The following is a 14,930-nucleotide window of genomic DNA, read 5'->3' on the forward strand; positions in this document are numbered from 1 at the left end:
GCGTCTGCCTCTGTGTTTCAGCATCAATGGCGATGGCGCCGCTCAGCCCGTCCCATCTGCAGGAGAGCCAAGAGCCTCTCCCAGCCCGGATCAGACACACGACGACGCAGAAGGGGCTTCCTGGCCCGCCCCTTTTGAGATGCCGCCTTCTGTTTCTGATGATCCAAGTACGTCTAATCAGGTCAGTCATCCAGCACCTCAGTCCTCAAAACTGAGGGCCATGGGAAAGGATGTGTGGCTCTCAGGTGGGACTGTGGACTGGAAGGAACAAGGTCTCATCGGTCCACTTAGCCGGATTTGTTGGGAGGCTAAATGGAGTGCAGATCCAAGAAAGGCACAGAATTCCCCCTATTTTCTTAGTTTCACTACCATTTAGGGGACTCGTAGCAGTGACAAATCTGTGGGTAGTGAGTTGTCTGCTTAATGGATTGTTTGAGTTCTGTTTTAAGCATACAGGCGTTGCTTGGTAAAGGATATGACTCATCGAACACACTCATCACTTGCCTGACCATCTTTGGGCTTGCCTAGGGCCCCAGCTAAAACAGTTAATGTGCCCATATCTCTTCCCTTCTGAACTAGAGGCAGGAGAAGGTGAACCCTCAGGCTTTGAGGCTTAGGGTGCCTTGTTTTCAGGTGGAGCTTCCCCCAGGCCCCTCCTCATCTTATGCTTTTCTCGTTCTTATCTAACAGGAGAGTGCTACCCTAAGTGGTCATAATGGAGTATATGCTTTCATCCCAGGATATAGTATTAACAAACTTAGAGACTGAAGGTTACACAATTAAGTGAATAGATGTAAACATTTAAAAAAAATTTCATCATAAATTTAATCGCATTTGGCTATTTTATATCCTCTTATTAACAAGTATTATGGAAGTAATTATAGTGTTTCAATTCTTAATGAATTCTAAACTATCCTATAATTAAGTCCAGTGGCATTACAGGGTAGTAGTCATATTTCCCTTTTAAAGAACATATAAAAATGCAATCATCTTAATGCTCTAGAAGTGCTAGGGTATTTTTCCTGTGTTGGGACCAGCTGTCTTTGATGAAGCCTCCTGGATATTATCACAGGTCAGAAGATTATCCTAGTCCACACTAGTACCATTGGATCAAAAAAAGAATGATTATAACAATTGATGTTTAATTTTGAAGTTCAGAATCTCAAGAGTTTAGTTTAATTTGTGTTTCTAGTTTCAATCAATTGCAATGTTTTCCTTGTCAGATTTATAGTGGGTGAACCTTATGTGTGTGGACTAATACACTATTTTTTTTTTTTTTTAATTCAGAGGTTTGTTTTTTTTTTTTAAAGCAACATAAATAAAGCATCTTAAGGAAATGCCTTACTTAATAACATTCCTATATGTTACTAAAGTTTAAAAAAAAAAAGTAAGCTTAGAACTATTTGATAAGTATAGGCAAACTCCTTATAACTTCCTGCTTCCAAATGACCCTTAATTTACCCCTGGCCTCTCTGCCTCATCAATGGAGTGAAATTCCTGTTCCCATTTGAGATGTCTTATAACAAAACTTAATAGCTTGAGATTCAGAAATGAATGAAGGGAAATAGCTGTGGAAAATGGAGGAGATTTGAAGGAGCAAGTGCCAGGCAGGGAACTCCAAATATTCTATCAGCCAGAGATATCGATTAGCCCGGCATTCCCTTCTCAAAATGCAAATAAGTACAGAGAGATTGAGGAACTGGCTGTCAAGTACCTCTTATAAGTAATCTGACTGAATTGGGCTTAGGGCATTGTGAGAGAAGGCTATAGGTTGGATAGCAGGCAGGGGGCAGCGCTCAAAGTGCAATCTCGTCATTGTGGCACCTGGAGTACGTGGGCTCTGAATAGGGGCCAGCAAGAGGGGACTGGAGTGAAAAGATGCCCAAGACAAAATGAGCCCCTTTTCAAATGTTCTGGGAGTGAATCTTTCCCCAGAAGGAAAGAAACAATTCTCCTTTTCTTTTTTCTCCTCATGTCACATGAGTCCTAGACCCAGATGGCAGGGCAGTCATATTACAGTTCAGCTATAGTATGTATTCAGGGTTCTTCCTCAACTAGCCCAAGGCTTACATATGTGGGAAACGGTTCTATTTTCCAAGCATCTCCTTTACAAATAAGCTATACAACATACAGTGTGCCCAGATACATTCTTATTACGCCTCTGAGGGAGGGAGGGAGAGAGTGGGTAGGAAGATGTGGCAGAGTGGGGAGGCTGTGAGGTTTAGGCCGGGCACACCCAGCTGCAAAGACCCACATTCAGAACGGAGTGCACTGACCAGCACCTCCTGGGGAAGCAGGCCACGAGCCAGTTCGCCATAGCTTCTCACCTTGGCTGAGTCTGTCCTGTGGGTCAAAATATCAGGTCGATGAAAAAACAAACAAAATGTTATCTAAAATGAAGGGGACCTTAAAAGTGAGCTTTGGAGAGAACCCTAACTTGAGGAAGTCCCAGGCTTGTTTTTCATGTGGGTAGTTTCAGTGTGAATCATTGCAGCTGTGGTGGTGGAGTACTGGTGTTCAGCTCTCCAGGGTAAAGATGCCCTAATATAGAGGGTATTGGGGCTCCAAACAGCCTTGAGATATATACTGCTTTATATTTTGAATGTTTGGCTTAGTATACTTGAAAATTAGGCGATTTTTTTATGATGACAGCAGAATCACTCCTTATCCTTGCACTTTTCACAGGGAAGTGAGCCTCTTGAACCCTCATATATAGTGGGGCATGTGGCCTCAGCCCCAAAAGAACAAAACCTGACTACTTTATTCAATGACGGTGAGAACAGTCAGGTATGCTTTCTGTGGTATCTGAGCTGAAAGACCTAATTCTCAATTTACTTGCTCATTTAAAAGTTGATCTCAATTGGAATCAGTAGGGAAAAAAGTCCATTTACTTCTAGAAATAGCTTTTTGTAGCATCTGTGATATTTAAATTACTGTAACTGTATAGTATAGTTTCTTTGTTCTTTTTTCCTTCATCTTTTCTTTCATAGTCTTTCTGTGGATCATAGGTGAAAATGTGGTGAAAATAGGTGAAAATTTCTAATTGTATTTATTTATTTTTTAAACAAAGGGCCTTAAGAACGATTTTGTTCGGAATATCTTATGGACCTTTGAAGATATACACATGTTGGTAGGCTCCAACATGCCCATATTTGGGGGAGGACGGTATCCTGCTGTTAGCTTACGCCTCAGGTAAGTTGAAAATTACATCCTTCCTTTAATGGATAATTCCCAGCATTATTGGGAAACTTGCTCTTATGTCTTATGTTAAGAAAGTTATGAAGTTATGATAAATTCGCTGGGCTGCCAGGAAATCTGTTTTCTCTACTTATTAGCCAACAGATTTGAGAATCTGTGAAAGTCATAGAAATTCATGCACAGCAAAGCACTTTGGAAACAGCAAAGTGCCTTGCAAGTGAATCTGTCTTCATCATGATCATTGTAATTAACGTATTTGTTCTGTGGCCCTGAGGATTATGTAGCTCCCTCTTTTTTATTTTCATGTTTTCCTGCTTTAAGCTGCTGCCAAAAGGAGCCAGTGTTTCTAGCCTATGCTGAAAAGCCTTTAAGCTCTCTTTTTAGCCTGAGGGTCTTTGGGGACTGGGATGCAGAGAAGGAAAAAACCTTTCTTATGTTGATCTTGAATCTAAATCTCAGAGTTTGGGTGAAATAGTTAATAGATAGAAATGTTTAGCTGCTGATTTGAGAGTGAGTTCCCATGTAACTGTTGGAGAACTTTTCTTGGTTAACTGATTGTTTAACCACAGTGCTCCTCAAACTAACTTGCATTTTGGTATAGACGGGTGAGGATGTGCTTGTGAGGTCGTGGATTGTGGCATCTGTCTCACCAGTCTGGGGGCATCCTGGATTGCATGTGAGACTTTTCCAGGGCTGGCTGGCTTTCTGCTGTGATATTTCATCTGATGTTAACTGCAAATACCCTCCTCTAAACCCATTGCTAAATGCAACATGAGATGGGCTTCCAGAAATGGACATTTTGCCTAGAAACAGTTATTGATGATCTAAGTGGGATGAAGGCTGGAGATTGGGGGGTGGTTAGGGTCCTTGTGAGACATCTCTTGCCAATTCATTCAGCTAACTCAAGAATTGTTTATTTTCAGGGATAACAACAAACCAATAAATGTATTGACTGGAATTGATTATTGGTTAGACAATTTGATATGCAACGTACCTGAGCTGGTGATGTGTTTTCATGTAAATGGAATTGTACAGGTATGGTAAGATATCACTTTTTTTTTTCATTGCCTGTTAGAGTGTGATGCCAAAGGATACATGGGTTTTAGTGATGTTTCAGAAAAGGAACTCTCTTGTAAATGAAAGTAATATTCAATGTTTAGTTAGTTGTGATGCTGTTTTAAAGCAGCAATAAAATGAAGTGACCCTTTCTGGAAGACCCTGAAGATCATTGAACTCGGTTTGTTGCCATTGGTTTCTAGTCTTTATACTAAGAACCTTCTGTTGCTAGAACTCAGGCAGAGGAGCTGTTATTGTTCCTATTGTACAGATAAGAAAACTTGAGGTTTTGCCCAGAATCACTCAGTAGGGAAGACCCTGCGGCCCGATTTTGGCCCAGCATCCTTTCTCTTCACTCATGCTGCACTGCACCCTCTAAGGCTTCTTCAGGCAGGCCACTTTTTGGCCTTGCCCTCCAGCTTGCATTTGTGAAGTGCGCTCCTTCTTGTCCTTTGCCACTCTTGGTGTGTCTGGGTCCCTGATGGTCTCAGCAGGGGGCTCTGAGCCAGGCAGCGCGCATTTCAGGGCCTGCTGTGGGCAGTTCAACTATTCCCAGTGGCTTTGGGGCTGCAAATCTTGAGCAGGTTGAGATGTCCCTCAGGCTGCCCCTCTTTCCCCCATTTTCTGCACTCCTCGGTGGTTCCTCCTGTCCCTAAAAGTGTCCCCTCCCTCAAAGCGGCCCTGAGACCTAGACACAATCCATACCTGCTTCTAAGGCTTTCTTCTAAACTCGTCCTTCATCTTTATCTTGATAGAAATATGAAATGATCAAAACAGAAGAGATTCCCAATTTGGAAAACTCCAATTTCTCTACAAAAGTGATAAAAGATATTGCACAGAATATTTTGTCATTCCTGAAATCCAACTGCACCAAAGAAGGGCACACCTACTGGCTGTTTAAAGGTAAGCCCTGTCAGGGATGGCGCACGCTCGGGTGAATACCACCCTGCGTGCGGCAGAGCCTTGCCAAGTTTTGGGTTCTCTTGCAGCCAGCGGCAGCGACATCGTCAAGCTCTACGACCTCACCACGCTTTGTGAAGAGACTGAAGACAAGTACCAGAATCCCTTCACAGTGCCAGTGGCCATCCTGCTTTACAAGTGAGCAGAGGGCAAATGTGGCGGAGTATGAGGGTAGGGGAGGCCCCCGTGGAAGGGACTTTACCAAAAATGTCTGTGTGGATGGGTGTTTTCTTTTGTAGGGTTGCTTGCAATATGATGATGAAGAAAAATCAAAATAAGAAACACTATGGAACGATCAGAACATTGCTTCTTAATTGCCTGAAGTTACTGGACAAGGGAAGACACCCTCAAGTAAAATCCTATTTAATATATGCTTTACAATTGTTTTTGAAGGGAAGTCTGGAGATATCCTGGACAAGAGTTTCAGGGCTTTAGGTTTCTGTTGAGCATTCTCAGCAGCTTTGTCCTGTGCAGGGAGGGATGCGGGCCACAGGGCAGCTCCTTTGTAACTCCCTGCCTTAGAGCTGTTCTTTGTCCCAGTTGGTCTGAATCATTCAGGTATTTGGGGAAGTGAGGACTTGGGTGCTAAAGTATTCTGATTTGACGGGTTCACCAGATGTCCTCAGGCCACATTGATTCTTAATCAGGCTCAATGTCTCATCTTGGGATAGGGAACTACCTGTTTCATTGGGCAAAAGAATGGGGCATTTTTGCCTTTTATTCTGATTTTGCACAAATCACTGGGCTTCTCGTGGTGGTCAGACTGCTCCCTGTCCCCGTGGCCTTTGGCAGGCGCTCCATGTTTGTAAATAAGTCCTGAGAAGCGAGAGATTAGACTGGAGAGCGGATCCAACCTCCAAGGATGGACGGCATTTCCTGCTCACTTTCCAGAACTAAGCAAAATGACAGGTTGGGCTTTCATTAGCTCTTTCTTCTCCCTTTGGGGACCTTTCCAGTTGAATTGAGAAGAGTAATTCAGGGGCTAAGGGTTGAGCAAATCGCACCGTGTGTGTGTGGCTTTTTACAAAATTTTCTCCTCCATGGGGGGAGAGGAAGGGGACCTTAAGCCATTAACGAAGTGTTTTAGGAATTATCTCCACTTTATGCAGGAAATGGGCTAACTTTGCTTCACCTTAAAATGGACAATATTGTGTGTCCGACAGATACAGGCATGTGTGTTTGTCACTACACCGGTGTAGACAGGGAGACTTTCCCATTTTTGAGATGTTTGAGGATTTTTAAGCATTCTCAGTTAAATTGGTAACAAGTTATTTTGAAGAGTTGATACATTCTTGTGTGAGGGCTTCCCTTTCGGTAAAACTTTTTCAGTCTCTTAGCGAGAGCCTTTAATTAGGTTCTGGTCTTTCTCAGAGCTTTTTCATCCATCCCTGAGCTGGGGGGCTTCTAATCTCCCTGAAAGGCCAGGGGCAGGCTGAGTGGGAGCCTGTATGGGCCATGGGGCCCGTTAGTGGGCGTTTCCCTCAAAACTTGGTTTGAATCTGTAGCCGTGTTGGGAATTGGCCTGATTAGGCTTGTTTCTTAAGAGCCCTCCAAACCTGCCAGGGATCCATTTCAGACTAGTCACTCACACACGTTTCTCCTTGTTTCTTTTTTGATAAGATTATTGCTTCGGCCAATTACATGCTTTCAGAGCTCTTTCAATTGGATGAACCTAAAAAGGAAGGAAGTTCAGAGTCTCCTTTAAATGAGAACTCTGATGAAAGTTACAGCGAGGAAGAGGAGGAGATGCCGGACAGTGACGAGAATGGGTCCTACGGGGCGAGCTCTGACCCCCCCGATGACAAGAAAGCCGTGGCTGTGATTAAGTCTGTGGGAGAATTGTCGGTGCCAGAGAAATACAAGTCCATTCATCAGATCAGAGTGAGCCATTGACGGAGGGATAGAGCCGTAAAGTTGCTGGGGCAACTGGGTAACTTTTAAAAAGTTAAAGAAAAGCTTCCTTGTCCCCTAGGGTTACATTTCATCTGGAAGTAAACCTCCCCAGCTCCCATAGTGGGTGCTCCTCCTCCCCTCCTGCACAGAGTTGTAGTTTACTTTTTCCTGGTTGGGCCAGGTTTCCAGCCTGGTATTCGGCCTTGGCTTTGAGCTACCTGGTTGCTCTCTTCAACCTTGGGGCTCATGGCTGATCTTTTCACAGGAACGGCTGGGTCCTTGGTCACGTGGATTCCATCCACCCTGGGGAGTCTGGTCAACTTGGGTTTTTTTCGATCTGAAGTTCGGAACTTGGCCTCTTTATCCACACTCATTATTAAATATTATTTTCTTATTTACTTTGATTCATCTTGGTTTACTGAGGTCTTCTTTAGATCTGGAAGTCTCTGTTACCATAATAACAACCGCATAAGTTTGTTCAGTTTTTTAAATCTCCATTTTCAAAAATTGCAAAATTGTATATTAGCCTTGTTTTTTTTTTTAAATAATTTTTTATTGATAGAACGCATGCCAGTGTAATTTTTTACAGCATTATCCTTTGCATTCATTTCTGTTCCGATTTTTCCCCTCCCTCCCTCCACCCCTTCCCCCAGATGGCAAGAGTCCTTTACATGTTGAATGGGTTGCAGTATATCCTAGATACAATATATGTGTGCAGAACCAAACAGTTTTCTTGTTGCACAGGAAGAATTGGATTCAGAAGGTAGAAATAACCCGGGAGGAAAAACAAAAATGCAAGCAGTTTATATTCATTTCCAGTGTTCTTTCTCTGGGTGTAGCTGCTTCTGTCCATCTTTGATCAATTAAGGCTCTCTTTATCAAAGAGGTCCACTTCCATCAGAATACATCCTCAAACAGTATCATTGTTGAGGTTATATTAACCTTTTGTATTGACAAGGAATCCCAGGAGTAAAACAACTGTCTGAAGGTTTGGCGATGATGAAGGTTTAATTAAGACAGTTGTGCTCTTGAATGAATTAGGAAGGAGGCCTTTGGCCGCATGACTGGGGGCGGCCTTCTGCGCGCTGCTCGCTTGGGGCCAGCCAGTCGTGCCCTCTGGGGCGAGCACAGGCCGTCTGTGTGCTCCGGCCTCGGCGGGCTTACTCTGAGTGTCTGGGGGACGAGAGGTGCCCTGGTGCTTCTGTCCCGGGTGCGTTAAGGTCTCTTCCTTTTGCCTCTTATAGCCCAGCTGCGCGTTCCCCGTCTGCCACGACACCGAAGAGCGCTGTCGGCTCGTGCTCAGCTACGTGCTGGAGGTCAGTCTGTTGTGCTGGAGGTCAGCAGTCCAGCCGGCTGGAGGTGGGGCCCTTGTCCGGTGTGAGCGGGGACTAGGACGCGCGCTAGCTGGGGGCCCTGGGCAGTGGGAATGCTGGGAGCGCCCGCGCCCAGGCCTGTGAGCAGAGTAAGGAAGAGGGCGTGTGCTCGGCACCGGGCCTGCGCGCAGTAGGAACGCTGCAGAGTGCTGGTGGATTCACAACCATGACACGCGATCCTCGCCTAGGGCGGGCCTGATTGGGGAGGGGGCTGTGCACGCGAGAGCACCCAGGCCTCAGATCTTCTCGTTAAATGCAAGCTCGGTGCTCTCCTTTCTTCTAAGGGTTTAAAATCTGTGGACAGCAGCATCAAAAAAGAGAGTGACCTTCCCGCGGCGGACCCCAACACGCCCATCCCGCTAAAGTATGAAGATGAGTCGGCCAGTGGTGGTCCCGAGTGCCTGGAGAAGCAGATGGCCTTGTTCTTAGACAAAAGTAAGATGGAGTCCGGTGCCGGCCAGCCCTTCGCCCAGGGGTTGCTCCCGTAACCCAGTGAAGGCTTTTCTTGAGAAGCTGAAAGAAGGACTAGCCCTTGAACACGGCCAGGAAAGCTTTCTGCTCAAAGGGGAGAAGCCCAAAGCGCCTCTGGGCCGACGGGCACTGGGTTTCTCAGGCAGATTTTGGGCCCTTGTTGGAGCCCCCCTCCCCAACATCAGCAAAGCTCTTGAGCTGTTCCTCCTTGTCAGCCGGACCTCCCTCATCACCTACAGATAGGACATGGAGGACTTGGAGAATCCCTGGTGGTTTGCCAGGAAATCCCTCCCGGGACTCTGCCCCTGAGGCCAGTGGGAGGGCTGGGGCGGGTCCCTCCAGGGAAGGCTGCTCTCATTGCCCCTGAGTCCCCCCCAGCTGGCGTGTTCAAGTCAGCCCTGGAACCCGAGTCCCCAGCCCTGAGGGCCCGTGGCCCCCGAGAGCTGCTGTCGGAGCAGGTGCGGGCGCGACGCTCAGCAAGTTTCTGCCTGACCCGGTGTTCCCGCTCTCTCTCAGTGGGCTCCCTCCAAGAAGGTCACTGTTCCAGCCAGTCCGGAATGACCCCGGGGTCTTGGCAGCATAAAATGAAACTGCAGCTGATCCTCAAGTCGTCCAAGGCCTACTATGTGCTGTCGGACGCCGCCATGAGCCTCCGGAAGTACGGGCGGGCCTTGCGCTACATTAAGCTGGCTCTGCAGAGCCATGGTAAGTGATGGGGCCGGCCGAGCTAGGCGGGGGAGGGGCGCCACCAGTGGTCATTCACAGAGGCTCACGGAGCGCAGCCTTCAGCCGCGGGAAGTCTTTGCTCAGACCTTTGGCCCACAAAACGGGCATGAGTCCTGGGGTGCTGCAGCCAGGGGTCTCCTGGAAACCTCCACCTTCCTGCCCCCTCCAAAAGCCCTCTGGCCAGGGGCAGAGTGGTGGGAGGGCTGAGCTGAGGGAGATGGGGCCGTCTCGTTGTGAGAGATGTCGGCCTTCTCAGGCCGGCTGGCCGGGTGTTTCTCCTGGGCACCTACTGTGTGCCAGGCCCTATGCCACTGTGGGCGAGGAAGAGAGCCCTCGTGTAGGGGAAGAGGCGGAGCAGGGTGGGGCTGAGGAGCAGCCCCTCCCTGAAATGGAGGCCCTGCCACCAGCTCCCCGGGGAGAAGGTGCCCGCTGTGGGATGGGCGCCAAGCACCGCTTCAACCGTGTCCCAGGGAAGGGCACTGGGTCGGGCTAGAGAGAGCAGCCCCTGGACCTCCTCCCTCCCCCTCCCGGGGCCCAGCCCTGGGCGGCCTACGCTGGCCTGCTCTCCCATCCCCCCCAGGCCCCTTGTGGGCAGTATCAGTGAGAGGCCTTGTCACTGACTGAGCTCCGAGCAGCGCTCAGGGTCACCCAGCGAGCCAGGGGCTGAAGCTGGACTTGAACTCGGGCCTCCCTGCTCCCGTATCGAGCTGTGCACACCTGTAGTGCCCCCGGCCGCCAGGAACAAACCTGGGTCCCTTTGTCAGGGTCCTCTAGAGCGTTTAAGTAACACTCATTTTGCTTCATCGCCACCGGGGACCCTCCCCCCGGGGCTCAGCCCTGGCCCCCTCTCCTAGAGGCCCCCCAGCCCCTCCCTGCCTTGCCTCTCTCGGGTCATGCTTAATTCAGTTGCTTTTTCTCACCCCCACCCCACCCTCGCCTCCAGTTTCACTTCCCTTTTGCCTGCCATCCTGTGGCTGCTGCCTGCCAGCTTCTCGCGTCGGCACCCACTTTGGGGGCGCTCACACAGAGGCCGCCCTCGCCCTCTCCCCTCCCCATTTGACGGGACCGAGGCGCCAGTTGGTTTCATGTCACCCCATCCCCAGAATAGACTCTGCCCAGTCCTCGGGGCCTTCCCGCTGTGCCCGGTGCTTGTCCCGCGGAGCCGCCCCCTCTTGGGCTCCAGGCTCAGCTCGAGTGCGAGTCCTGCCCAGGGCCCTCCCGCCGCTCGGCCCGATTTGATCGTGTGCGCGTGCTGGGCGTTGGCTGGGTGAGGGGGGCGCCGCCAGTGCCTGTGGGGGGAGGGGCAGGGGGGGCAGTGCCGCGTGGGCAGGAGCATTAATTGTCGTTTCTTTTCCCTCCTCCAATTTCCACGTAGATACTTATTGCTGCCTCTGCACCAATATGCTTTCTGAAGTCCTCCTGTTTCTTTCTCAGTATTTGACTCTTTGTGGTGATATCCAGTTAATGCTTGCCCAGAATGCAAATAACAGAGCCGCCTACCTGGAGGAGTTTAATTATCAGACTAAAGAAGACCAGGAGATACTGCACAGCCTGCACAGGGAGTCCAGCTGCCAAGGTAGGCCGCCGCGCCGGGCTCCGCGGGAGCGACGCAGCTGCTGGGCTCAGGACCTCACCATCTCCTCCGCGTTGGGGGTCGGCAGCCTGGCAGGGGGTCTGGTACCGTCTCCCTGGGCTCGCCCGGCTGTCGCCTAAGGCTGAATTTGAGCTCGGCCCCCTGGGCCCTGGGGTCTCTCAGTGGGCTACATTGGGCCCGAGGCATCGCCTCAGTCAGACTGGGGCCCGTTCCGTCTCCAGCCTCGCTCCCACGGCGCCACCTCCCTGAGGTCATGGACATTTGTGGTGGGGATTGTGATGTTTTGTGAGCCGTAGGGGTCAGCTAGGAGGCGTGTCTGAGACCCCCGGGCCAGGGCTCTGCCCGTCAGAGACGCCTGTTAAAGCACCTGGTAGGAGCTTCTGCGGCCCTTCCAAGGGGATCCTTGGACCCAGAATATCTGTTTCCTTTTTTCCTTTCTTCTCTTTACGAGGTTCTCCCGTCTGGCCACAGGCTTCCCTTCTGGGGAGGACATAATTACCTTCTGGGGCCTGGGGGGCTGTGCTCTAACTCTCTGAGGGTGACGAGATGGAGGAGGAGGGAGCGCGGCCTTCTCGGGGTCACTCCCTCTGACAGGCCCAGCAGTGGCCGAGACACACTTTGTGACAGACACAGTGGAAGCTTCCTCGCTTGGGCGTCATCAGGTGACGTCCGTGGTCGTAGGTGAAAGTGCGGGGCCTCTCGGTGCCCGGGGCTTCTTCCACAGAACCATTTTAAGGGTGACGGCGGCTGCCACAAGGGGGAGATGTTGCCGAACCTCCTTTCTTCCTTTCCACCTGAGAGTCTCTGAGTGTCGGCCTTGCCTCCTCGGGACCTTAGACTTGTGGTCATTTGCCCTGTGACCTAAACCCAGGGGCTTATTTGGGGTTTCTGAGAAGCTTCGTAGATTCTTAAATCACCTTCATATCCCAGTCTATCCCGCTGCCTCCCCTGCTCCCCAAGCATGATGGAACAAAGCAGAACAAGGGGGGTGGGATAGCCCCCAGTTCCCCCTTCAAGTCCCACCAGAGAGGAGAGAAACCCGTGCTCTCCCCGGTCCTTCTGCTCGTTCTCTCTGACGGCGCAGATTTCCCCTTGCTGCCTTTGTCACCTGCTGGTTCGTGAGCATCTTCCTGTGCTCAGTCCCCAGGCCTGGGCCACTCACCCCCTTGCAGCTTTCAGACTAAATGGAAGCTCCTTGAGGGCAAGGGTGGCTTTGACACAGAACAGCGCCCAGAACTCAGGAGAGTCTTCACCAACGTTTTCATGATATCTTGCTTTGTCTGTCTCTGGAAGCGAGCTCTGCTTCCTTATTGGTACTGCCCGCCTTTCTCGTTGGGCACCAGACACTGGCAGTGATCCATGGCCACTCTGTACTGCTTCCTCCTCTGGTTGGCTTTGGTTTCTGCCATCTTGGGGTGCCAACCCCCGTGCCCTGTGGAAAATCCTTTAGAAACTTTGTCCTGATGCAGGAGGTCTCCAGATCTGCTTCATGCCCAGAAATCTGCCTGGTGCCTCTTTCCCTGATTCTTTGTGCCAGGGATGTAGGTCAAGGAATTGGTGGTAACTGCCTCTGACGGGATTCCCGTGTGGGTCCCTCCCTGTTGGTGCCCTGCTCACAGTAGGCACTTCTGGGCTCAAGGCATTTGCATCTAAAGTGAAAGCTCCTTCTCTAGCTGCTGGTTCACTGGGGCATCACGTGGCACTTTGGCCTGGGCAGTGCAGGGTGAATTGGTCTGTTCCAAGAGAAAGTTTGATATTTTGGAGCTTTCTGGGTGAGCGTCTCCATTCGGCCTCTTCCTGATCCTGCCCACGATGTGTGACGTCCGGCTCCGGCCCGGGGATGAGTTTCCTCGTGTTTCTTTTTATTTAAAGGGTTTGCTTGGGCAACTGACCTCTCGACAGACTTGGAATGCCAACTTTCAGTCAGCTGCAAATGCTACGAAGCTGCCAATGAGATTTTGCTGTTCAGTGACTTAAAAAGCCAGAACCCCGAGCACTATGTCCAGGTGCTGAAGAGAATGGGCAACATCCGGAATGAGATCGGGGTCTTCTACATGAATCAGGCCGCCGCCATCCAGACGGAGAGAGTGGGCAAGTGCTTCCTCCTCCCCCTCCCCAAACTAGGACCCTGGTGACGGCGTCTCCTCCGCAGGCTTGGGAGGACCCCATTGCTGCTCATGGGAGGTCTTCGGGTGGGCAGAGGGCCCTCCTTAGCGCAGTTGGTCCCCGAGTCTTGAGCACCAACTTGGAGCGCAGAGTGCAGGGAGTGGCTCGTGGCCCCCGCCAGTGTGGGCCTTGTGGCCCCCGCCAGTGTGGGCCTTGTGGCCGGTCTCAGCATTAATGGTTCCCTGCCTCCTCTCCTCCCTGCCCCTCCCATCTGGAAGAATGCTCTTGCAGGCAGGGAAATGCTGAGCCAAGATTGCCGAGGGCCGCTCCACGTCCTGGGCCCTTGGGCTTGAGAGAGAGGAGCTTTCTGGGTGGGTTGGTCACCTTGGGAGCTGTGGAAAAAACGGCCTTTTCCCCCCTTTGTTAAGTGAGCAAAAGCGTGTCGGCCGCAGAGCAACAGTTGTGGAAGAAAAGCTTCTCTTGTTTCGAAAAGGGAATTCACAACTTTGAGTCCATCAACGACGCCACCAACGCGGCGCTCTTGCTCTGCAACACGGGCAGGCTGATGCGCATTTGCGCCCAGGCCCACGGTGCCGCCGCCGCCGCTGCTGGCGGCGAGGACGCGAGGCGGGAGTTCTCTCCCGAAGAAGCGCTGTACTATAACAAGGTAAGGGCCCAGGGCGCCAAAGTCATGGCTTATTGTCAGTACCTCGGGAAAGACCTCGGCCCACGCGCAGGCGGCCGTTCTGTGGAATCTGCCTCATTTCCTCAGTTTCTCAGAGGTCGATTTTTGATCTCTGATTTCCCGGGTTCAGTTTTCTCACAGCGTGGGGGTGATGGTTCTTGGGTCAGCCAGGCTGGAAAGGCTTGAGGGTCTGGCTATTGAGATGTTTCTTCCCCAAGTAGATGACAGGATGGTGAAATGTGAGGCCATCACAGAGACCGGGTCAGTCACAGAGTCCTTCGCTTGGCATCTGTGCAGGGAGGCCCAAACCCCTGGCAGCCTCAGCCATTAGAGGAGACTTTTTAGAGGTCGGGCTGTGCCCCGGTGTCCCAGAAGTTTCCTTGCATGAGGTCCCCCCACGATTGGGGAGTCTCTGGAGGGGCTGCGGGACAGGACAGTAAACTTCTCTGTCCTCCTGTCCCTATTCCAAGAACATAGCGGGTGTTTAATGAATGATTCTCTGCGTCTCCTCTGGCATGTTGGAGGCCTTCCTCCGTCCCCTCAGCATCTTGAGGACATGAAGGACCCCTTGGGCCGGCCGTCGGGGTGTCCCCATGGTCTGAGTGAGCAGCCCCTTTCCCGTGCCCGCCATGCCACTTGGACATCTTTGTCCACATCTTTGGGGGGTGGGGGCTGCTTAGTGGTTCCCATGGGGGCAGCTCCTCCTGTGAGAACGCAGCATTCATCCCGGATAGGTCTGTACTGGATGGATGAGCTATGAAGATCTGTTTTTCTTCTCCTGGGGTTGGGGTAAGCTTAGGATCCCCTCAGGGCATTGAAGTCATTTGCAAAAAGGAGTCTCTGAAGGCCAGCAGATGTGGGTCATGGA

At 50.7% G+C, this 14,930-nt stretch overlaps 1 protein-coding gene across 1 annotated transcript in view; it reads left to right on the forward strand.

The window, feature by feature from the left end:
• The window catches only part of EDRF1 (erythroid differentiation regulatory factor 1), a 31,784-nt gene that overhangs the window by 9,282 nt on the left and 7,572 nt on the right, over positions 1-14,930 (forward strand). Inside the window, exons 6-19 of the mRNA XM_051982702.1 lie at positions 22-181; positions 2,686-2,787; positions 3,071-3,192; positions 4,122-4,233; positions 5,010-5,157; positions 5,244-5,352; positions 5,454-5,565; positions 6,835-7,095; positions 8,352-8,423; positions 8,765-8,915; positions 9,468-9,656; positions 11,053-11,253; positions 13,144-13,362; positions 13,806-14,044. Of these exons, the coding sequence (XP_051838662.1) occupies positions 22-181; positions 2,686-2,787; positions 3,071-3,192; positions 4,122-4,233; positions 5,010-5,157; positions 5,244-5,352; positions 5,454-5,565; positions 6,835-7,095; positions 8,352-8,423; positions 8,765-8,915; positions 9,468-9,656; positions 11,053-11,253; positions 13,144-13,362; positions 13,806-14,044 (2,197 nt within the window). The remainder of the gene's footprint in view (positions 1-21; positions 182-2,685; positions 2,788-3,070; positions 3,193-4,121; positions 4,234-5,009; positions 5,158-5,243; positions 5,353-5,453; positions 5,566-6,834; positions 7,096-8,351; positions 8,424-8,764; positions 8,916-9,467; positions 9,657-11,052; positions 11,254-13,143; positions 13,363-13,805; positions 14,045-14,930) is intronic.

The sequence above is a fragment of the Antechinus flavipes genome, chromosome 2, assembly GCF_016432865.1.
Source record: "Antechinus flavipes isolate AdamAnt ecotype Samford, QLD, Australia chromosome 2, AdamAnt_v2, whole genome shotgun sequence".
Taxonomy (NCBI): domain Eukaryota; kingdom Metazoa; phylum Chordata; class Mammalia; order Dasyuromorphia; family Dasyuridae; genus Antechinus; species Antechinus flavipes.